The sequence below is a fragment of the Grampus griseus genome, assembly GCF_964374135.1.
Source record: "Grampus griseus genome assembly, chromosome: 2".
NCBI lineage: Eukaryota > Metazoa > Chordata > Mammalia > Artiodactyla > Delphinidae > Grampus > Grampus griseus.
Genome location: NC_139018.1, coordinates 106487334 through 106502527, shown reverse-complemented (window position 1 = coordinate 106502527; position 15194 = coordinate 106487334). Strand labels below are relative to the sequence as shown.

The window sequence follows — 15194 nt, the reverse complement described above, 5'->3', positions numbered from 1 at the left end:
GCCCAGTCCCCTCTTCATGAAACCTTCAGGGGAGCTCTGGCTCTGGGAAAAGAAAGCCCTTCTTACTCAGTTCCCTTTAGCTATGTGTTCAAGGGGAGATCTCTTTGCCACACCTCTTCATGTCCTGAGTTTTTCCATTCATGCCTGTCTGGCAGCTTCTGCCACCCTGGCTGTGGGCCCAGATGCCGTTGTGAGAGAGAAAAGGCTGGCAGCCTCACTCTTGAAGGGCTGCCACCTAGGAGCTGCGCTGCTTCCTGACCCTCAGTGCTGGCATGATACCTCTTGACTGCTTCATCTCTGAACCCTGTGGTCTCTAAGGGATTCGGTTTTGCCCCCAGCTGAGTAACTGCCCTAATCCAGTCTGCCCCCTGGAGTGACTGCCTTGGTGTCCTCCAGCCTGCCTCTCCGACAGTCGCCATCTTGGTGTAGTTTAGTTGCCTTGAGTCCAGGGCTTTGAGGCCGTGGAAAGAAAAACAATACAGTTCAGTGGAAACTCTGACATGTGAGGGTTGGGAAAACTGGTGTCCAGTGAGAGGCTGGGCTGGAGAGTCTGAAATCCCTTCCAGCTCCAACATTTCTGAAAAGGTATACCCGAAGGATGACAGCCTGAAATATTAGAGGGTTCTCCTGTGTGTGTCCAGACCTAGGACCAACTCGTCATAGCATTTCAAATGAATGTGGGCATCAAGTTTTGCTTCTGACTCTCCCTACTCTCAGGTGAGGTCCCCTAGTTAGAGAACAAGGTGTAGGGGATGGGGATTCTGTGAGGCCGGTGTACACACACGTGCTCCTGTGAAATGGTGCCGTGGTCTATGGCAAGGGTGCCCAGAAGACGTGGTATTCCTTCCCCTTCTGCTCTAGGTGACACCTTTCCGTGTGCTGAAATACTGATGAATGAACTCCAGGTGGCAAACCTTGGTTCCCAACTGCTAGAGAGCCCACAGGGCACCATGGTTCTACTCTAACGAGCCGTGACCTGCCAATTATTTGCTTTTCTGGAGAAACCTCAGCTTGAAAATCCACTTAATTACCATGGGAGATAATCTTTTAAACATAGCCTTACATCCCTGAAAGACTTTTCCTTGTGGGAGTAAGAAAGTGAACATGGGATTGGATTGTTTATTTTCATTTCCAGGGGAAGGACTATTACCTGGTAGTTAGCAAGAAGCCTGAGCCCTGGAGGGTTTATTTGATAAGTCTGCTCCTCCTCACTGCTAGTTTGTCAGTTATATTGTAATAATTAGTTTGTAATATTGTCATACTTTTCCCCAGCGTAAACATTGCATTTAGCTCCGTGATTCCGGGCTTATAATTACTTGATATTTTCCAAGCTTCCCTATCAGGTTGGGGGTTTTTACTTGCTCTAGATGTGGGTATTCAGAGTCAAGGTCCTCAAGGGTTTCCTATTAGGAAGATCATATCTGTATATCACCAACCTCAAAGACCTACCTGGAGTTGGAGACAGACTCCAATTTTTCCAACGGGGGACATCCCGGTGGATTAAATAAATTCTTCCCCACTAGGAGAGGGAAGGGTGGAGGGGCAATATAGGGGTAGTGGAGTGAGAGGTACAAACTATTAGGTCTAAAATAAGCTACAAGGATATACTGTACAATATGGGGAATACATTCCATATTTTAAAATAACTCACTACATCATACACCTGTAACATATAATATTGTACAGCAACTATACTTCAATTTTTAAAAAGTACCAAAGGAAAGAGAGCCATAGGTTTTAAACTACAACAACAACAAATGTCCTTAGCTTCTAAAAACACAAAAAAATTATAAAATAAAAAAAAAAATCTTCCCCACTAGAATGTCAGCTTGGGCAGCCCCAAGACCCAGAGCAATTGCTGCTCATAGGAGGCGTTCAATGCACAGATGCTAAGTTGCTGAGAGTCACGAGGTCTTCACGTGGAATGGACGTGCGTCGGGTCGAAATATGAACAACGGACAGAATACTGCAGAGTCCCTGCCACGGGGCTGCTCTGGTCCCTCTTTCCCCACATCACTTCAGAAGCAAATGGTCTGGAGGCATTTGCATGACCTGGTTCTGTAGGCTGGGGTCTCTGGGCCTTAAGAGTATACCTCTAGGGATTAAGAAAGGAATAGAAAAGGAGTGATTGTATTGCACACAGAATTAGAAGGTGAGGAAAAATCTTTAGTGGAAAACGGATTAAGTCATGGACCTGAATCTCTCCTTCCAGGTCCCGACGGGGAGAAGAGCTGGTCCAAGAGCTACCCATTATGTGGGGGCCTGATGCAGTCCCCAATAGACCTGCAGGATGACATCCTCCAGTACAACGCCAGCCTTGTGCCCCTTGGCTTCCAAGGCTACAGTGAGTCTGCCAACCAGCAATTTGTCCTGACCAACAATGGCCATTCAGGTGAGGGAGCGACCTCCAAGACCTGAAGGGGTGTCTGAGCTTTCCTCAGCTCCCTGGCCTCTTCTGTCTGCCGGGGCAGGGGGTAGGGTGGGTTCTACTGAGGCACCCAGGAAGGAGGGCAAAGGGGAGCCTTGAGGGATGCTTGGACCACTCTCTCCAGGGGGTGCTGCAGGTCCTGGGCTCGGCTGGTTCTGCCGGGGTGGTATCTCTCAGAAGCGGCACATCTCTTGGGATGGGAGAGGGGACAGGCCTGAGCCCCTTGGCCTATTGGATATGGTGCGGGAGTGAATTCTGGGGCACCGTGAACAACTCAAGGGGCCACACAGTTTACTGGGGGCCTTGCCCAGTCTTTGGAGTCAGACCAACCCGAATTTGAATCGTGGCTTGACTACTTATGAGTCATGAGACTCTGGATGAGAATTTTAAACTCCTTGAGGTTTCATCTGGAAAATGGGCATATTGATGTGTACTGTAAAGACTAGAGGTTATGTACGTTAATATCCAGAATAGAGAAGTGCTTAATAAAGAGCGATTATTATTGTTGTTGTTGTTATATAATTCTACAGCTTGGCAGATACTTCACGACAGGTTCTATCTTCATAGCCAAGTGTGTAATACATGGATATATAAACAAACGTTCATCCATTGGTCTAAATTAGTTCCTGACGTCATTTTCCAAGGGGAACCAAGAAGGTGCTTGTGCCACTGGAATAGCTTTAGTGAAAGGGGGACATTCTCAGAGAAAGAGCCCAGGTTTCTGACCTACAGGCTGCATCTCTCTGGTCCCCACCTCGCTGTATCCACTCGCCCCTGTCTAGGCCCTGGGCAGGTGATGCCTACCTGCTCTCAGGCAGTACTCAGCTGGCCAGGGCTCTGAAGACTGCCCCTCCTCTCCCTGCAGTGAAACTGAAACTGCCCAAGGACATGCACATCCAGGGCCTTGGGGCCCGCTACAATGCCTCGCAGCTGCACCTGCACTGGGGGGACGAGAATGAACCCCACGGCTCGGAGCACACTGTGGGCGGGAAGCACTTTGCTGCCGAGGTGAGTGGGGCGGCCCGGCTGGCAGAGGATTCCCGGCGGTGGGTGGTCTGGCACCCTTCCACTTGGCTGGTGTGCAGACAAGATCAGAGCACAAGGGGTGAGGTGGAGGGGGCCGTCTCACTCTACACACCCACCCCAGCCCTGATGGCAGCACAGGAAGGTACGGCCACTCCGGCCACGCTGCAGCTCACCCCCGGTGTCCCGCTTCCCTTCCTCTCCTGAACTTGCTGAGTTTGTTTCCATGTCTTTTACTGAGTGATGCTGCTCAGAAAGCAGTGAGTGCTCCCAGGGGGGCACAGTGGGACACACATGCCCCTTTTCTAGACATCGCCCTTCTGTTTGCACAGATTAAGATCCCACCAGCTTGTGTGGCTGACATCCCACTGCCATATCATACAAGGCTAAGTGCTCCCCCAGCTTTTCCGTTTTCTTCATATGCTATGCTGCTTGCATAAGTTTTTCCCATCCCATCTTTCCTTTCGGGCATGGGTTGTGCTTGGAGCCTGGGGACCCGGGTCCAGGGTCACTCTTCTATTTGGCCACAAATCAAGGGATGACTGGCATTATAACGCGTAGGGCATTGTGGCCATCAGAGACTCACTGAGGATAGCCTGGGACATCATCACAGTGTTGCGTTACGTTGCCCTGAGGTGCTACCCCAAATGCCAAAGAAAACAGGAAGAGGAGCAGAGCTTCGCTCCTGCACTACAAGTGTTCAGCGGAGGCTGGGGGATTGACCTGCTCCTTTTCAGCGTTCCCGTGGGATTGCACTTGGGGGTGTGGTTCTGAATGTTTAAAGGGCAATAAATACAAAGGGATAAATGCTACTGATTAGCTAACGGAGCCTGTGGTAAACAGTGATGCGAGCATTCCCCTCTGTTCTTAAAGGCCGAACTGCTTAATGTCTTAGGCTAATTAGAGGTCGAGTTACAAGAGGTGGAGGAGCTATAATTCTGGCCCAATAGGATGGCCCTACTGGAAATGCACATATTCCAGACCAGGCCCCTCTCTGAACCTCCAGGACTGCCATTTCTTTCAGCCTAACTGCAATAAGGAGGCTTCTATTTTCCCACGGGGGGTAAAGGAGTTAGGGTGTAGGCTGAGAGGGTTTGGGCATTTAAAAATAGTTACTGAATTTTCTGCTATTAAGCCACATCATCAGACCAAGAACCTGGTGAAGATGGACCATAAATGTCAATAACAGAGAAAAAACATCAAGGTGACCCTAAAGTGGCAGATTCTCTATGGAGGGTCCTTGAAAGTGTAGCAGTTCTTCTGGCTTGAGTCTATATAAGAAGACCCTCTTAATCCTCTCAGCAGGGAATTCCCTTCTGTTTGTATTAGTCTTCACCTCCTCTTGATTTCATCTCAACAAGTGAGAAAAGTGCTAAAACAGAACACAAGCTCAAAGGTCAGCTGTAAAAAGAAATAAGGATCGCGACTTCCCTGGTGGCGCAGTGGTTAAGAATCTGCCTGCTAATGCAGGGGACACGGGTTCGAGCCCTGGTCTGGGAAGATCCCATATGCCGCGGAGCAGCTAAGCCCGTGAGCCACAACTGCTGAGCCCGTGTGCCACAACTACTGAAGCCCACACGCCTAGAGCCTGTGTTGCACAACAAGAGAAGCCACCACAATGAGAAGCCCGCACACCTCAACGAAGAGTAGCCCCCGCTCGCTACAACTAGAGAAAGCCTGTGCGCAGCAATGAAGACCCAACGCAGCCAAAAATAGACAATAAATAAATAAATTAAGAAATAAGAAATAAGGATCTAGGACCTTCAGGGTTTTAGCCACATAGAGTTCTGCACTATTTCCCAAAGCAATGCCAGGCCAAGATGGTGTGGGGCAGTGTGGAGGCTACATCCTTTGGGGGGGAAAGATGGTAAAGGAGGAGCCCCTAAGAAATCCTTAATACAGGACCATTAAAAAGAAGAAATAACTTGATATAATTTTTTTTTAATTAGAAAGGGCCACTTGAAAAGTGGGGAACATTGAGCTGTATTCATTAAAATATGCTTGAATTCTATTTATAATCACATAAGATGGGAAAAGAGATTAACGAAGAAAAAGGAAAAGGGAGGTAAAATCTCAGTGTGTCATAGTCTCAAGAGGCAAAGAATCAACTAAAATACACATGATCATATATAATACAGTTTTTTGGAGGACAGGTGATACCACCTTTAGGATTAAAAATCAGGTTAAACAAAGTAGGAGGATGACACTCCTGCATGTCTAAGGGGCTTTATCAGAATGAAGTCATGTCTATAAGCTCCTAATGTCCAGAAGGAGAATGTAGAATAGACATAATATATTTAAACTACCCAAAAATTACAGGAATTTTTCTGTGAAGAATGATAAAGATTTCCAACAACATGCTTTACTGTTTAAAGCTTTAATACCTGAAGAAAATATAACATTGATCATAGAAAAATCAATCCAAGGCATGACATAAGGGAGTTTGTGATACAAATATTACCTTAAATATGAGGTATTCAAAGGTGATGGAAAAAACCAGATATGTTCTTAGGCGCCTTGAGTGAGTAAGTGTGAGAAGGAGTTATTTAGAAGTAAGTGAAGATGTGAAGATGCCCAGATAGGGGTTCAACCAAGGAAAGTGTGTTAGGTATCTATTGCTACATAACAAATTACCCTAAAAATTAGCAGTTTAAGACAACAAACATTTATTATCTTGCAGTTTCTGTGGGTAAAAAAATTGGGAGCAACTTAGGGGACTGGCTCTGGTTCAGAGTCTCTCATGAGACTGCTGTCATGGTATTGGCTGGGCTACAGTTATCTGAAAGCTTGACTGGGGCTGAAGGATCTGCTTCCAAAATGGCTCATATGGTGGACAAGGTGATGCTGGCTATTGGCAGGAGGCCTCAGTCCCTTGCTACATGAACCTGTTCATAGAGTTGCTTGGGTGCCCTTATGACATGACAGCTGGCTTTCTCTACAGTGAGTGATCCAAGTGTGAGCAAGGCAAAAGCCACACTGCCTTTTATGATGGGGTCTCAGAAGTCATATATTATCACCTCCACCTTACATGATTTATTAGAAGCAAGACATTTAGTCAATGCCACACCTGAGGGGAGAGGAATTAGGCTCTACTTTCTGAAGAACGAGTCAAAGAATTTGTGGATGTATTTTAACACATCACATAAGGCAAGAGAGAACAGACAAAGAGCAGAGCTGCCTTGCTGGTAGACCTAAGACAAACTTCATTTCCTGGATAAAGCTGATGACAAGTAATACAAACTATTCCCCTTTTGCCAACTGCCAAGAGGTCCAGCTATAACCCTTTAGAACGGGCTAGAGCAGCCTCTGGCAGGAAACGAGGGATTATCTGAGATTTTTAGGAACACTTTCACTCTACAAATATCTATCCACCTGTTTCCTGAAGGCTGGAATTGTTTTAATATTGAGGCAAAAGCCACATCTGGAGAGAAGAGACAACAAAGAAAATGACAATTGAAACAAACACCAATGCAGCTGAAAATGGAAATATTTACTAACCAATTGGTGGGGAGTCTCAGATCACAGACTTAACCTTGTCATGTAGGGGGAGGATGACAGATTCCAAGAGAATCAGGAGAAAGGACTGTGAAATAAAATGGAGGCACTTACGTCAAGGGGTTTTAAAATGGAGCTGGGAGGCCATTAAGGAGGTGAACCTTATGCACGTCCTCACCAGCGGGAACCATGAACTTCTGAACTGGGCCAAACCACCAATACTCCATGGACTCTGCAAGAACACCTGCAACTTGTCACATTAACGAACTTTTCCCTCCCTCTAGTAACAGCCCTAGTATTCAACCATGTTTAGCCAAGACTAGCTTCTGCCTCCAACTTGAAAATTACAAAATTCTTTGTAATGCAAACCTCCCTTCTTTGCCTTTAAAAGCCCCTTTTACTCCCTAGCAGGACACTGTTTGGGAAGCTACCCAAATCTGTGTGCCCCAAATCGCATTCTTTGACCCAAATAAACATTTTTTTTGCTTAAGAAAAAAAAAAATCAGGTTAAACATTGACAGAGCTTGTCATAATAATGTCTTAATGCTTACCTAGACTGTTTCTTTTTAATTTTTTAAGACTTTTTTTTTTAGAGCATTTTAGGTTCACAGCAAAATGCAGAGGAAGATACAGAGATTTCTCATATACTCTTTGCCCTCACACGTGCATAGCCTCCCTCATTATCAACATCACTCATCAGAGTTTACCTAGACTTTTTTTTTTTTTGCGCTATGCGGGCCTCTCACTGTTGTGGCCTCTCCTGTTGCGAAGCACAGGCTCCAGTTGCGCAGGCTCAGCAGCCATGGCTCACGGGCCCAGCCGCTCCATGGCATGTGGGATCTTCCCGGACTGGGGCACGAACCCGTGTCCCCTGCAACGGCAGGCGGACTCTCAACCACTGCACCACCAGGGAAGCCCTACCTAGACCTTTTAAACCCAACATTTCTCAAAAACTTCTCTTTTCCTCACTTTAATAATGATAAGTAACTTCTGCTTTGAAAAAAAATGAGTTTAGAATGGTATTTTGGGGTCTACATTCATGGAGTAGCATTTTTGTTTCATGGTCTCTTAAAATATAGTTGATAAAACCTGTATAAAAGTCATGTTGTGACTGTCTCCACCTGAGAGATAAATGCATGTCCTGCTCTGGGTACAAGTATGATTAAGGTACAGTTGGAGGTGTACTGCCCCGGCCCCCAGATCAAATGCAGAGTGGCCGGGCTTAGGCTGGGCAAGCCACACGGGACCATTTTGCCCCAGGCTCCAGAATAAGTAGGAAGAATCAGAAGGGAGAAGTGCTCCAAAGTATCCAAGCTTTCTCACAGCTAGTATAAAAGCCGATGTGTTCATTCATTCATTCAGTATCGACTGTGTACCTGGTACTTTTCAAGCACCATATCAGACCCTGGGATACCATGAGTGAACAAGATGGACAGACTGGCCTGGTGGAGTTTGCAGTCTAGAGGACTGAGAGAAAAGGGAACACTGGGGTGGCCATGAGGCAAGGGTCTGGGAGGCCGAATCTAGCTAGGGATGGGGGTGGTCTGTCCCTCCCATTGGATTCCAGTCTCCTGCAAAAGTGAAAGCTTCCCATGGGTCCCTATCCCCTGATGGATAGCAACTCATCTCCCCTCTCCCACTGCAGCTGCATATGGTCTTTTATAACTCGGACCTGTACCCCAATGCCAGCATCGCCAGTGACAAGCCAGAAGGCCTCGCGGTCCTAGCTGTTCTCATAGAGGTAAGAGATGTTGAGAGGCATTTTACATGAAATCTGATGTCAGGATGACATCAGACTTGGCATTTGGTTCCTTGCACACCCGTCTGTTCCGTTTCGGCTGTGTCTTGACTCTAGAGCAGGGGCTATTTCCCCACAGAGTTCCTGCTCTCTTGGCCTGGAGGCAGCCCTTTCTGTGGCTGGACAGCAGGAATGGGCATGTCCTAGGTGACACTGGAAAGATGAGTCCTAGTCTCCAGCCCTATTGCATAATCAAGGAATTGCCAAGTTGGACAGGGCCTGTCGGGGGTGGGGGAATCATTCACTGCTGCCCCATCACATGCCTGATACAATTTCCAGCATCCAAGCTCCATCCTTTATAGGAACCCCAGCATAAGTTCTTTCCTTAATCCCAGAACATGGGAACACCTCCTGATTTGCTTGCATTTTCCCCCCTAAGGAGATAGCACGTATGTCGTTTCTCAACATACTTACTTGCCTGACTTGGCTTGCATGAACTCAAGCTCCCTTAAGTTCTGGTTAGAGAACATGCTATTTGTGGCCTTTAAGCTCACAGCCAGATAATCAGGAGCACAAGCTCTACCTGTTGCTCTGAGACACCCCAGCCCCAGTGCCTTGAGCTGGAAATAGGATGTCCTGAGATGCAAGAGGGCAGGACCATTCCGCCAACCCCCTAACAACCTAGTGATGCATCATAACTGTCCTAGTAAAGTACATCCTTTGGGGAGGATCTCAGCAGTGGTGATTACACACCCTCAGCAGAGCCCTTCCATTCACAATTGTCAAGCCAAGCTCAGCCTATTGAATTCTGTCCCTGTTCAACCCGCCCCATCTCTGTTGCAGGTGGGCTCCTTCAATCCATCATATGACAAGATCTTCAGTCACCTTAAAGATGTAAAGTACAAAGGTGAGAGGTCCTTGGAGGCGTATTCACCCTCTGTTGGAGAAGAGTGTACTCACCCTTGTGTGATCTGAAGAAGAACCCATGCAGGGGGCCGGGTACTGTCTGTGACCAAGTCCTAGGATCAGATGGCTCAGAATGGGGCTAGTTCACCTTCCTAGTCTGTCATATGCTCAGCTGCACCTCTGCCTTGGGGAGCAAGGTGACATCATCCCCCAACATGTCTCTCCAGGCCAAGAAGTGTCCATTCCGGGTTTCAGCATTGAAGAGCTGCTGCCAAAGAGGCCTGAGGAGTACTACCGCTACCGAGGGTCCCTGACCACACCTCCTTGCTACCCGACCGTGCTCTGGACGGTTTTCCGGAACCCTGTGGAAATTTCCCAGCAGCAGGTAACTGTAGTGCTCTTTCTTGTCAGAGAGCACGTGGTACCTCGGACGCTACCACCACCCATATCATAATCAACGACTTGATTTCCTCACTTAGAGTTTCACTGGCAGCTATTCAAAACCTCTCCAAATATCACAGGGGCTTGGAAGCACTTCAGAAATTACAGGCTGAGCTTCAAAAGTGGAGCTATCAAGTCAAGTGGGGAAAATGAATCTGTCTCCACAGTTCTTTAAATAAGAGCTGTTAAGCTGCGTTTCCTAATATATCCCTCAGCGGATAGTGTCTACCTCCCAGGCAGGAAAGAGCATGGCTCCTTTACAGGGGCAGAATAAAGACAGGATCAGGTTAGACTGTTTAACAAAGCCGAGGGGATGGGGATTACAGCAATGAGGATCTCTGCCCTCAAGAAGTTCACAGTCTAGTGTAAAACTGGGGGACAGAGTCCTTGGGAATCATCTCTAACCCTCTCATTTCTTAGGTGATGAAAGCAAGGGTTAGAGAGTTGAGGAAACTTGGGGATCACCAGCTGGTTAGTGACAGAGCTAAGACCCAAAGATAAGAGCTGAGTTCCAGGTCACTGCCGGTGTCTCTACCCTGCAGCTGAGTTTCATCAGTCGGAAGTATGGCTGCCCAGGAGACGGGGCCAGGGGGCCGCTGCACACTGGCTCACGGCCCCCACCCGCTTCATGAGCCAGCACAGCTCTCACTGCTGCTCCTTCCTTTCTACTATGAGCTATTGATCTGAGTAACCTCGATAAATGGCAGCAAGTAGGCTGACAGGAATAAAGACGTGATGAATCAAGAGATAAAATGCTCAGAAAGGCAGTAATATGTCCTAACCCAGAAACTGCCTTAGAAACAGTTACATGATCTATATGGGTGTATGAAAATACCATGGAACTAGAAGTCCGATGACCTGTGAGCCTCTTGCCTCCCTCTTTTGGTTCCTCTTGATGGGACCATCAGACTAAGGCCCAGGCCCCTCTGATTCAGAGCTGGGTCCTGAATGAGGCTCAGGAGAGGAATGCAGTCTCCGTGGGAGGCTGAGGAACCCCTCACCACCCCAGGTTTCCCTCCCTGCAGGGCAGATTTCAGGCTCAATCAGGATCTGACAGCACGAACCCTTCCGGCAGCCCCGGGAGGTGGGAAGACAGTGGGAAGACACACGGGCTCGCCGAGCCCCATCACTCAGACACGCGCAGGGGAGGGGCAGCTTCTGGCTTCCCCACTGCTTTCTCAAGGGTCTCCCGCCAGGCCTCGGAGGTGAGATCTGGTGGTCCTTTCCCTCGAGGTCAGGCAAGGGGGCGTCACTCTGCCCGTGGGGGGTGTTTCTGCTCTTCCCCCGCAGCTGACGAATTTGGAGACAGCCCTGTACTGCACACGGGTGGAGGACCCGTCCCCTAGAGAGATGATCAACAACTTCCGGCAGGTCCAGAAATTTGATGAGAGGCTGGTGTACGTCTCCTTCCGACGTGAAGGTGAGGAGATGCAGTGTGTGGCGAGTGCGGAGCCGAGATGTCTGTTTTGTGTGAAATCGGGTGCCCTGCTCTTGGGCACTGTCACTGATACCCTTAGGAGATGGGTTAAGAGCACCCTGGCTGCCAACGGAACCAGATGCGTGAGGAGCTACCGTGTGTGGGTTTACTGAGGTCTGCCTCCACCGACCCTGACTTCCCTGAGCCTTGGTAGAGAAGCGCGAGCCAGGCCCTCCAGGCGCGTGGACCACAACAATCATTAAGTCTGGGAGTCTCCCACAGATGGGGAAGAGAGGATGTTCTGGGGGCCTCTCTGCCCTGAAGAACTACCTACCCCTTCTCCTAAGATACATGATAGGGCCCTTTTCATGAGATCAAACCTTCTAACTTCTTACAGGCTTTCTTGGCATCAAGGCCCATCTTTGGCCTTGCCAGGTGATTCCTGGCACCACCAAGGTCCAGGGATGCTCCTTTGTAAGGTTTTAGAAAATGGGCATAACCCACATCCGAGCCACAAGCAGCTCATGGTCTACTGTAGCAGGGCCCGTTAGACAAGAAAGTATCTTCAGAACTGCCTTTTGTCTCATCTCCTTGAAGCTTGCACAGGCATCCGAGATCTATACGGAATGAAGCTTAATAGTTCGGTTTCTTCCTGAGCTATGGAAGCTCAGTTCTTCCTTTTAAATCCATAACCATAACCCCCCAGATGGACAGTTAACATCTTGACTCGCACGGTATCTACATCAAGATAGCTGAAAGCTGGGGGCCCGGGGAAAGGGGTGAGGGGCCCACACTCTTCAAATCACTAAGTTCACTTTCTCACATCGCTTGTGGCCAAGCTGGGCCAAGGGTTCATATTTAAGGATGACCATTAACCCACTTGTCAGAGAATTAGCTCTCCTCGTCTCACATGGGGCACCTTGTTCTGTTGTTGTTCCTTTCATAGTGTGTGAGATTGTAACTGTCACCTGCTAAGCTTAGTGGACCACAGGAAGATTGAATTTCAAGGCCCTTGCCAGAAAGCTTTAGAAACATGCCCTTCTGCACTGACCCACACATATGGTCAGAATTATGTCCTTCTCTGTCAGTTACTTAATCAAGAACTGTCCAAGAATTTATCTTTTGTATTCTCCTCTCCAGATGTCACTAGTTAAGGTCATCTCCCTCTTTTCACCAGTTTCTTGGTCTGCAAACTGAATCTATAAACAATGGCCCCTCCTAAAAATTGAGGATGTACATGATGGTAACTATACCAACTCCTTTTCCAGGAAATACCTCAAATGCATAGAATTATCCCCTGGTGTTCTATTCTGGATATAACATTCTCTTTTCCTATTTTTCTAAATGAAGTATATAGTAGTCAAGGGTTAAACGGAAATACTTCAACTCTTAAATAAAATAAAACTCCTCCTGGAGATAAGGGACTCTGCCCACATAGATCAGGTAGAATTTTGTGATTCAAGGATAATAGTCAGCTCTGTTCTCTGTGCTAAGTCTCTACAAGTCACCAGGGATGGTGTGACAGATACTCCCCAACAGTCAGCAGACCTAGGTTCAAGGCCTCACCTTGTTTCCTCCTGGCTATATGACGCAGGCAAATCATGTCCCTTCTTTGGCCTTGGCTTCCTCAGCCATAAAATGATGGGTTGGACTAGGTGAGTTAACGTCCTTTCGGTGCTAACATGTTTTGATTCTAAGTGGACACTAACAACTGTCCATCCTGACTTCACGTTGCGGGGACAGTGTGTGAGGGCAGTTACAGAGGAGCAGAAGAAAGCATGCAGGAACTTGACATCCAAAAGTAACCCCCACGTGTACAATGAACTGTAGCCTCGGGGATAATTAGCCATCTTCTTAGACCAGTTCAGGTCTAAGCTGGCACCTGTAGAGCAGGCAGTGCAGTCAGGCTGGTAACAGAGCGCTTCAGTAGACCCTCCCAGTCTGACTGCGGGAGCTTGAGGGGCCTCTAAGCAGAAGCCCCCAGACCGGCTCCAGCTCAGGACGTGGAGATCACAGCCCTAATGCAGCTTTGCCGCTGCCCCTCCAGCATGGCTTACCCAGAGCTGCTGCTTGCAAAGGCTGGGCTGGGCTTTCTCCCTCGAGTAAGAATCTGTGGCAGTCTAAGGCAAACCTGTTCATTTGAAGGCTGATTATAGAAACTTGGCCAGAATTCTCCCTTTCCCCTCGTTTCCCAAAGACTCGGGCAGCAAATGGGGCTGTCCCCTAGGAAACAAGGATGAGGCAGCCCCAAAGGAGTGAAGCCCCAAACCTCATCCCCCCAGGGGCGCCTGCAATTCACAAGGGCCTTCTCACACCAACATGGCGCGGGTCTCAGACTGTAACATGTCCTTTCAGATGGATGGGGTAAGCTTGTTTGTCAGTGGGAGCCTTGAGCAATTTGGACTCAATTGTTTGCAGGCTTTTCCACTGAGGCATGTCTGTAATTAGGGGCTGGTTTAATTCAGGGTCTTCTCTGAAAGTTAACAGGAACTATGGGGCTGGAAAATGAAAACTCTGGAGTTTTCTGCCAGGAAAAAAGTAATGTTAAGGAAATCCTTTATGAAAGAAAGTGCACGGACCTTGAGAGGGGGATCTGAGGTTTAACCAAATTGGAACAACTGGGACTGAATCACTTAACTGGAAGCTGTATTTTCTTCAACTGTGCCAGAAAAGGAACACAGAGCTTGGTTTCTGTCCTTAAGAGGTGGAGAGTCTATGACGGCCCTAGGGCAGGGTTTCCCAGCCTTGGCATCAGCACGTCAATACTGACATGTGGGGCTGGATAATTCTCACTGTGAGGGCTGCCCTTTGCACTGCAGGATGTTTAGCAGTGTCCTTGAACTCTACCCTCTAGATGCCAGCAGCATCCCCCCCTTGTGACAGCCAAAACACCTCTAGACATTGTCAAGTGTCTCTGGGGGATGACAGGCAAAGTTGCCCCTGATTGAGAACCGCTGCCCTACTGATTGTACAATGACTTTCCTAGGCCCAGAACTTTTTTTTCCCACTCCTATGACAGGATTCTAGCGTTTTATATCACATGCCCTGGTCTTTATTCTATTCTATCCCTGTTTCCCATCTTCCTTTAGGATTTGAGTAGGTACTCTTCTTGTATAATTGGGTAGGGCCAAGGCTAAGAGAAGCAGACGAGAGAGAACTATTCACCCTTCAAGGAAGCATACCAATTCCTTCACCAGGGGTCCAGGTGCCTCTGAGGTATCGATTTTCTTCAGAATCCCCTCATCATTCTGTTCCTTCCCTTTCGTATGATTTTTTTTTCCTCTCATGTATGTTGTTTCTTGTTGCCTTTGGTTAAAATGCCCTGTCCTTGTGGAGAGATGAAAGTCACGCCAGGCACTTTTTTTCAGCTCTTAAAAAGTGCCTCTTCCAAGTGGCACAAGTGGAAGTCTTGAGCTGAAGAGAGGAAACAAGACTCACGTCCTCCAGGTGGGGTCTTGGAGAGGAGGAACACATCCTGGGAGCAGTTCAGATCTCGTAAGAGTCAGCTGCCCGATGTGAGGAAGGAGAAAGACAGTAGAGGCACATCTATATAGTTCAGGGGCCCGATTCTCGGTTCCCCAAAGTTGACCTCTTCCCAGCCAAAGACACCCACACTGGGTCCAGATGAAAAAGGGTAATAAAGCCAGACCAATAAAACCCAAATGCCAATGTTATCAAGTTCTATTTTCAACATGTCAGGGCAAGGAAAACTTGAAGGCCAAGAGGAAGCCCAGAAGTTTCTATAA

General features: G+C 47.9%; 1 protein-coding gene across 1 annotated transcript in view; it reads left to right on the top strand.

The window, feature by feature from the left end:
- CA12 (carbonic anhydrase 12) overlaps positions 1-15194 on the top strand; it is a gene marked incomplete at both ends in the record, with an annotated part of 60234 nt that overhangs the window by 38006 nt on the left and 7034 nt on the right. The window contains 6 exons of the mRNA XM_082648435.1: positions 2213-2392; positions 3294-3436; positions 8592-8687; positions 9528-9591; positions 9818-9975; positions 11322-11451. Of these exons, the coding sequence (XP_082504561.1) occupies positions 2213-2392; positions 3294-3436; positions 8592-8687; positions 9528-9591; positions 9818-9975; positions 11322-11451 (771 nt within the window). The remainder of the gene's footprint in view (positions 1-2212; positions 2393-3293; positions 3437-8591; positions 8688-9527; positions 9592-9817; positions 9976-11321; positions 11452-15194) is intronic.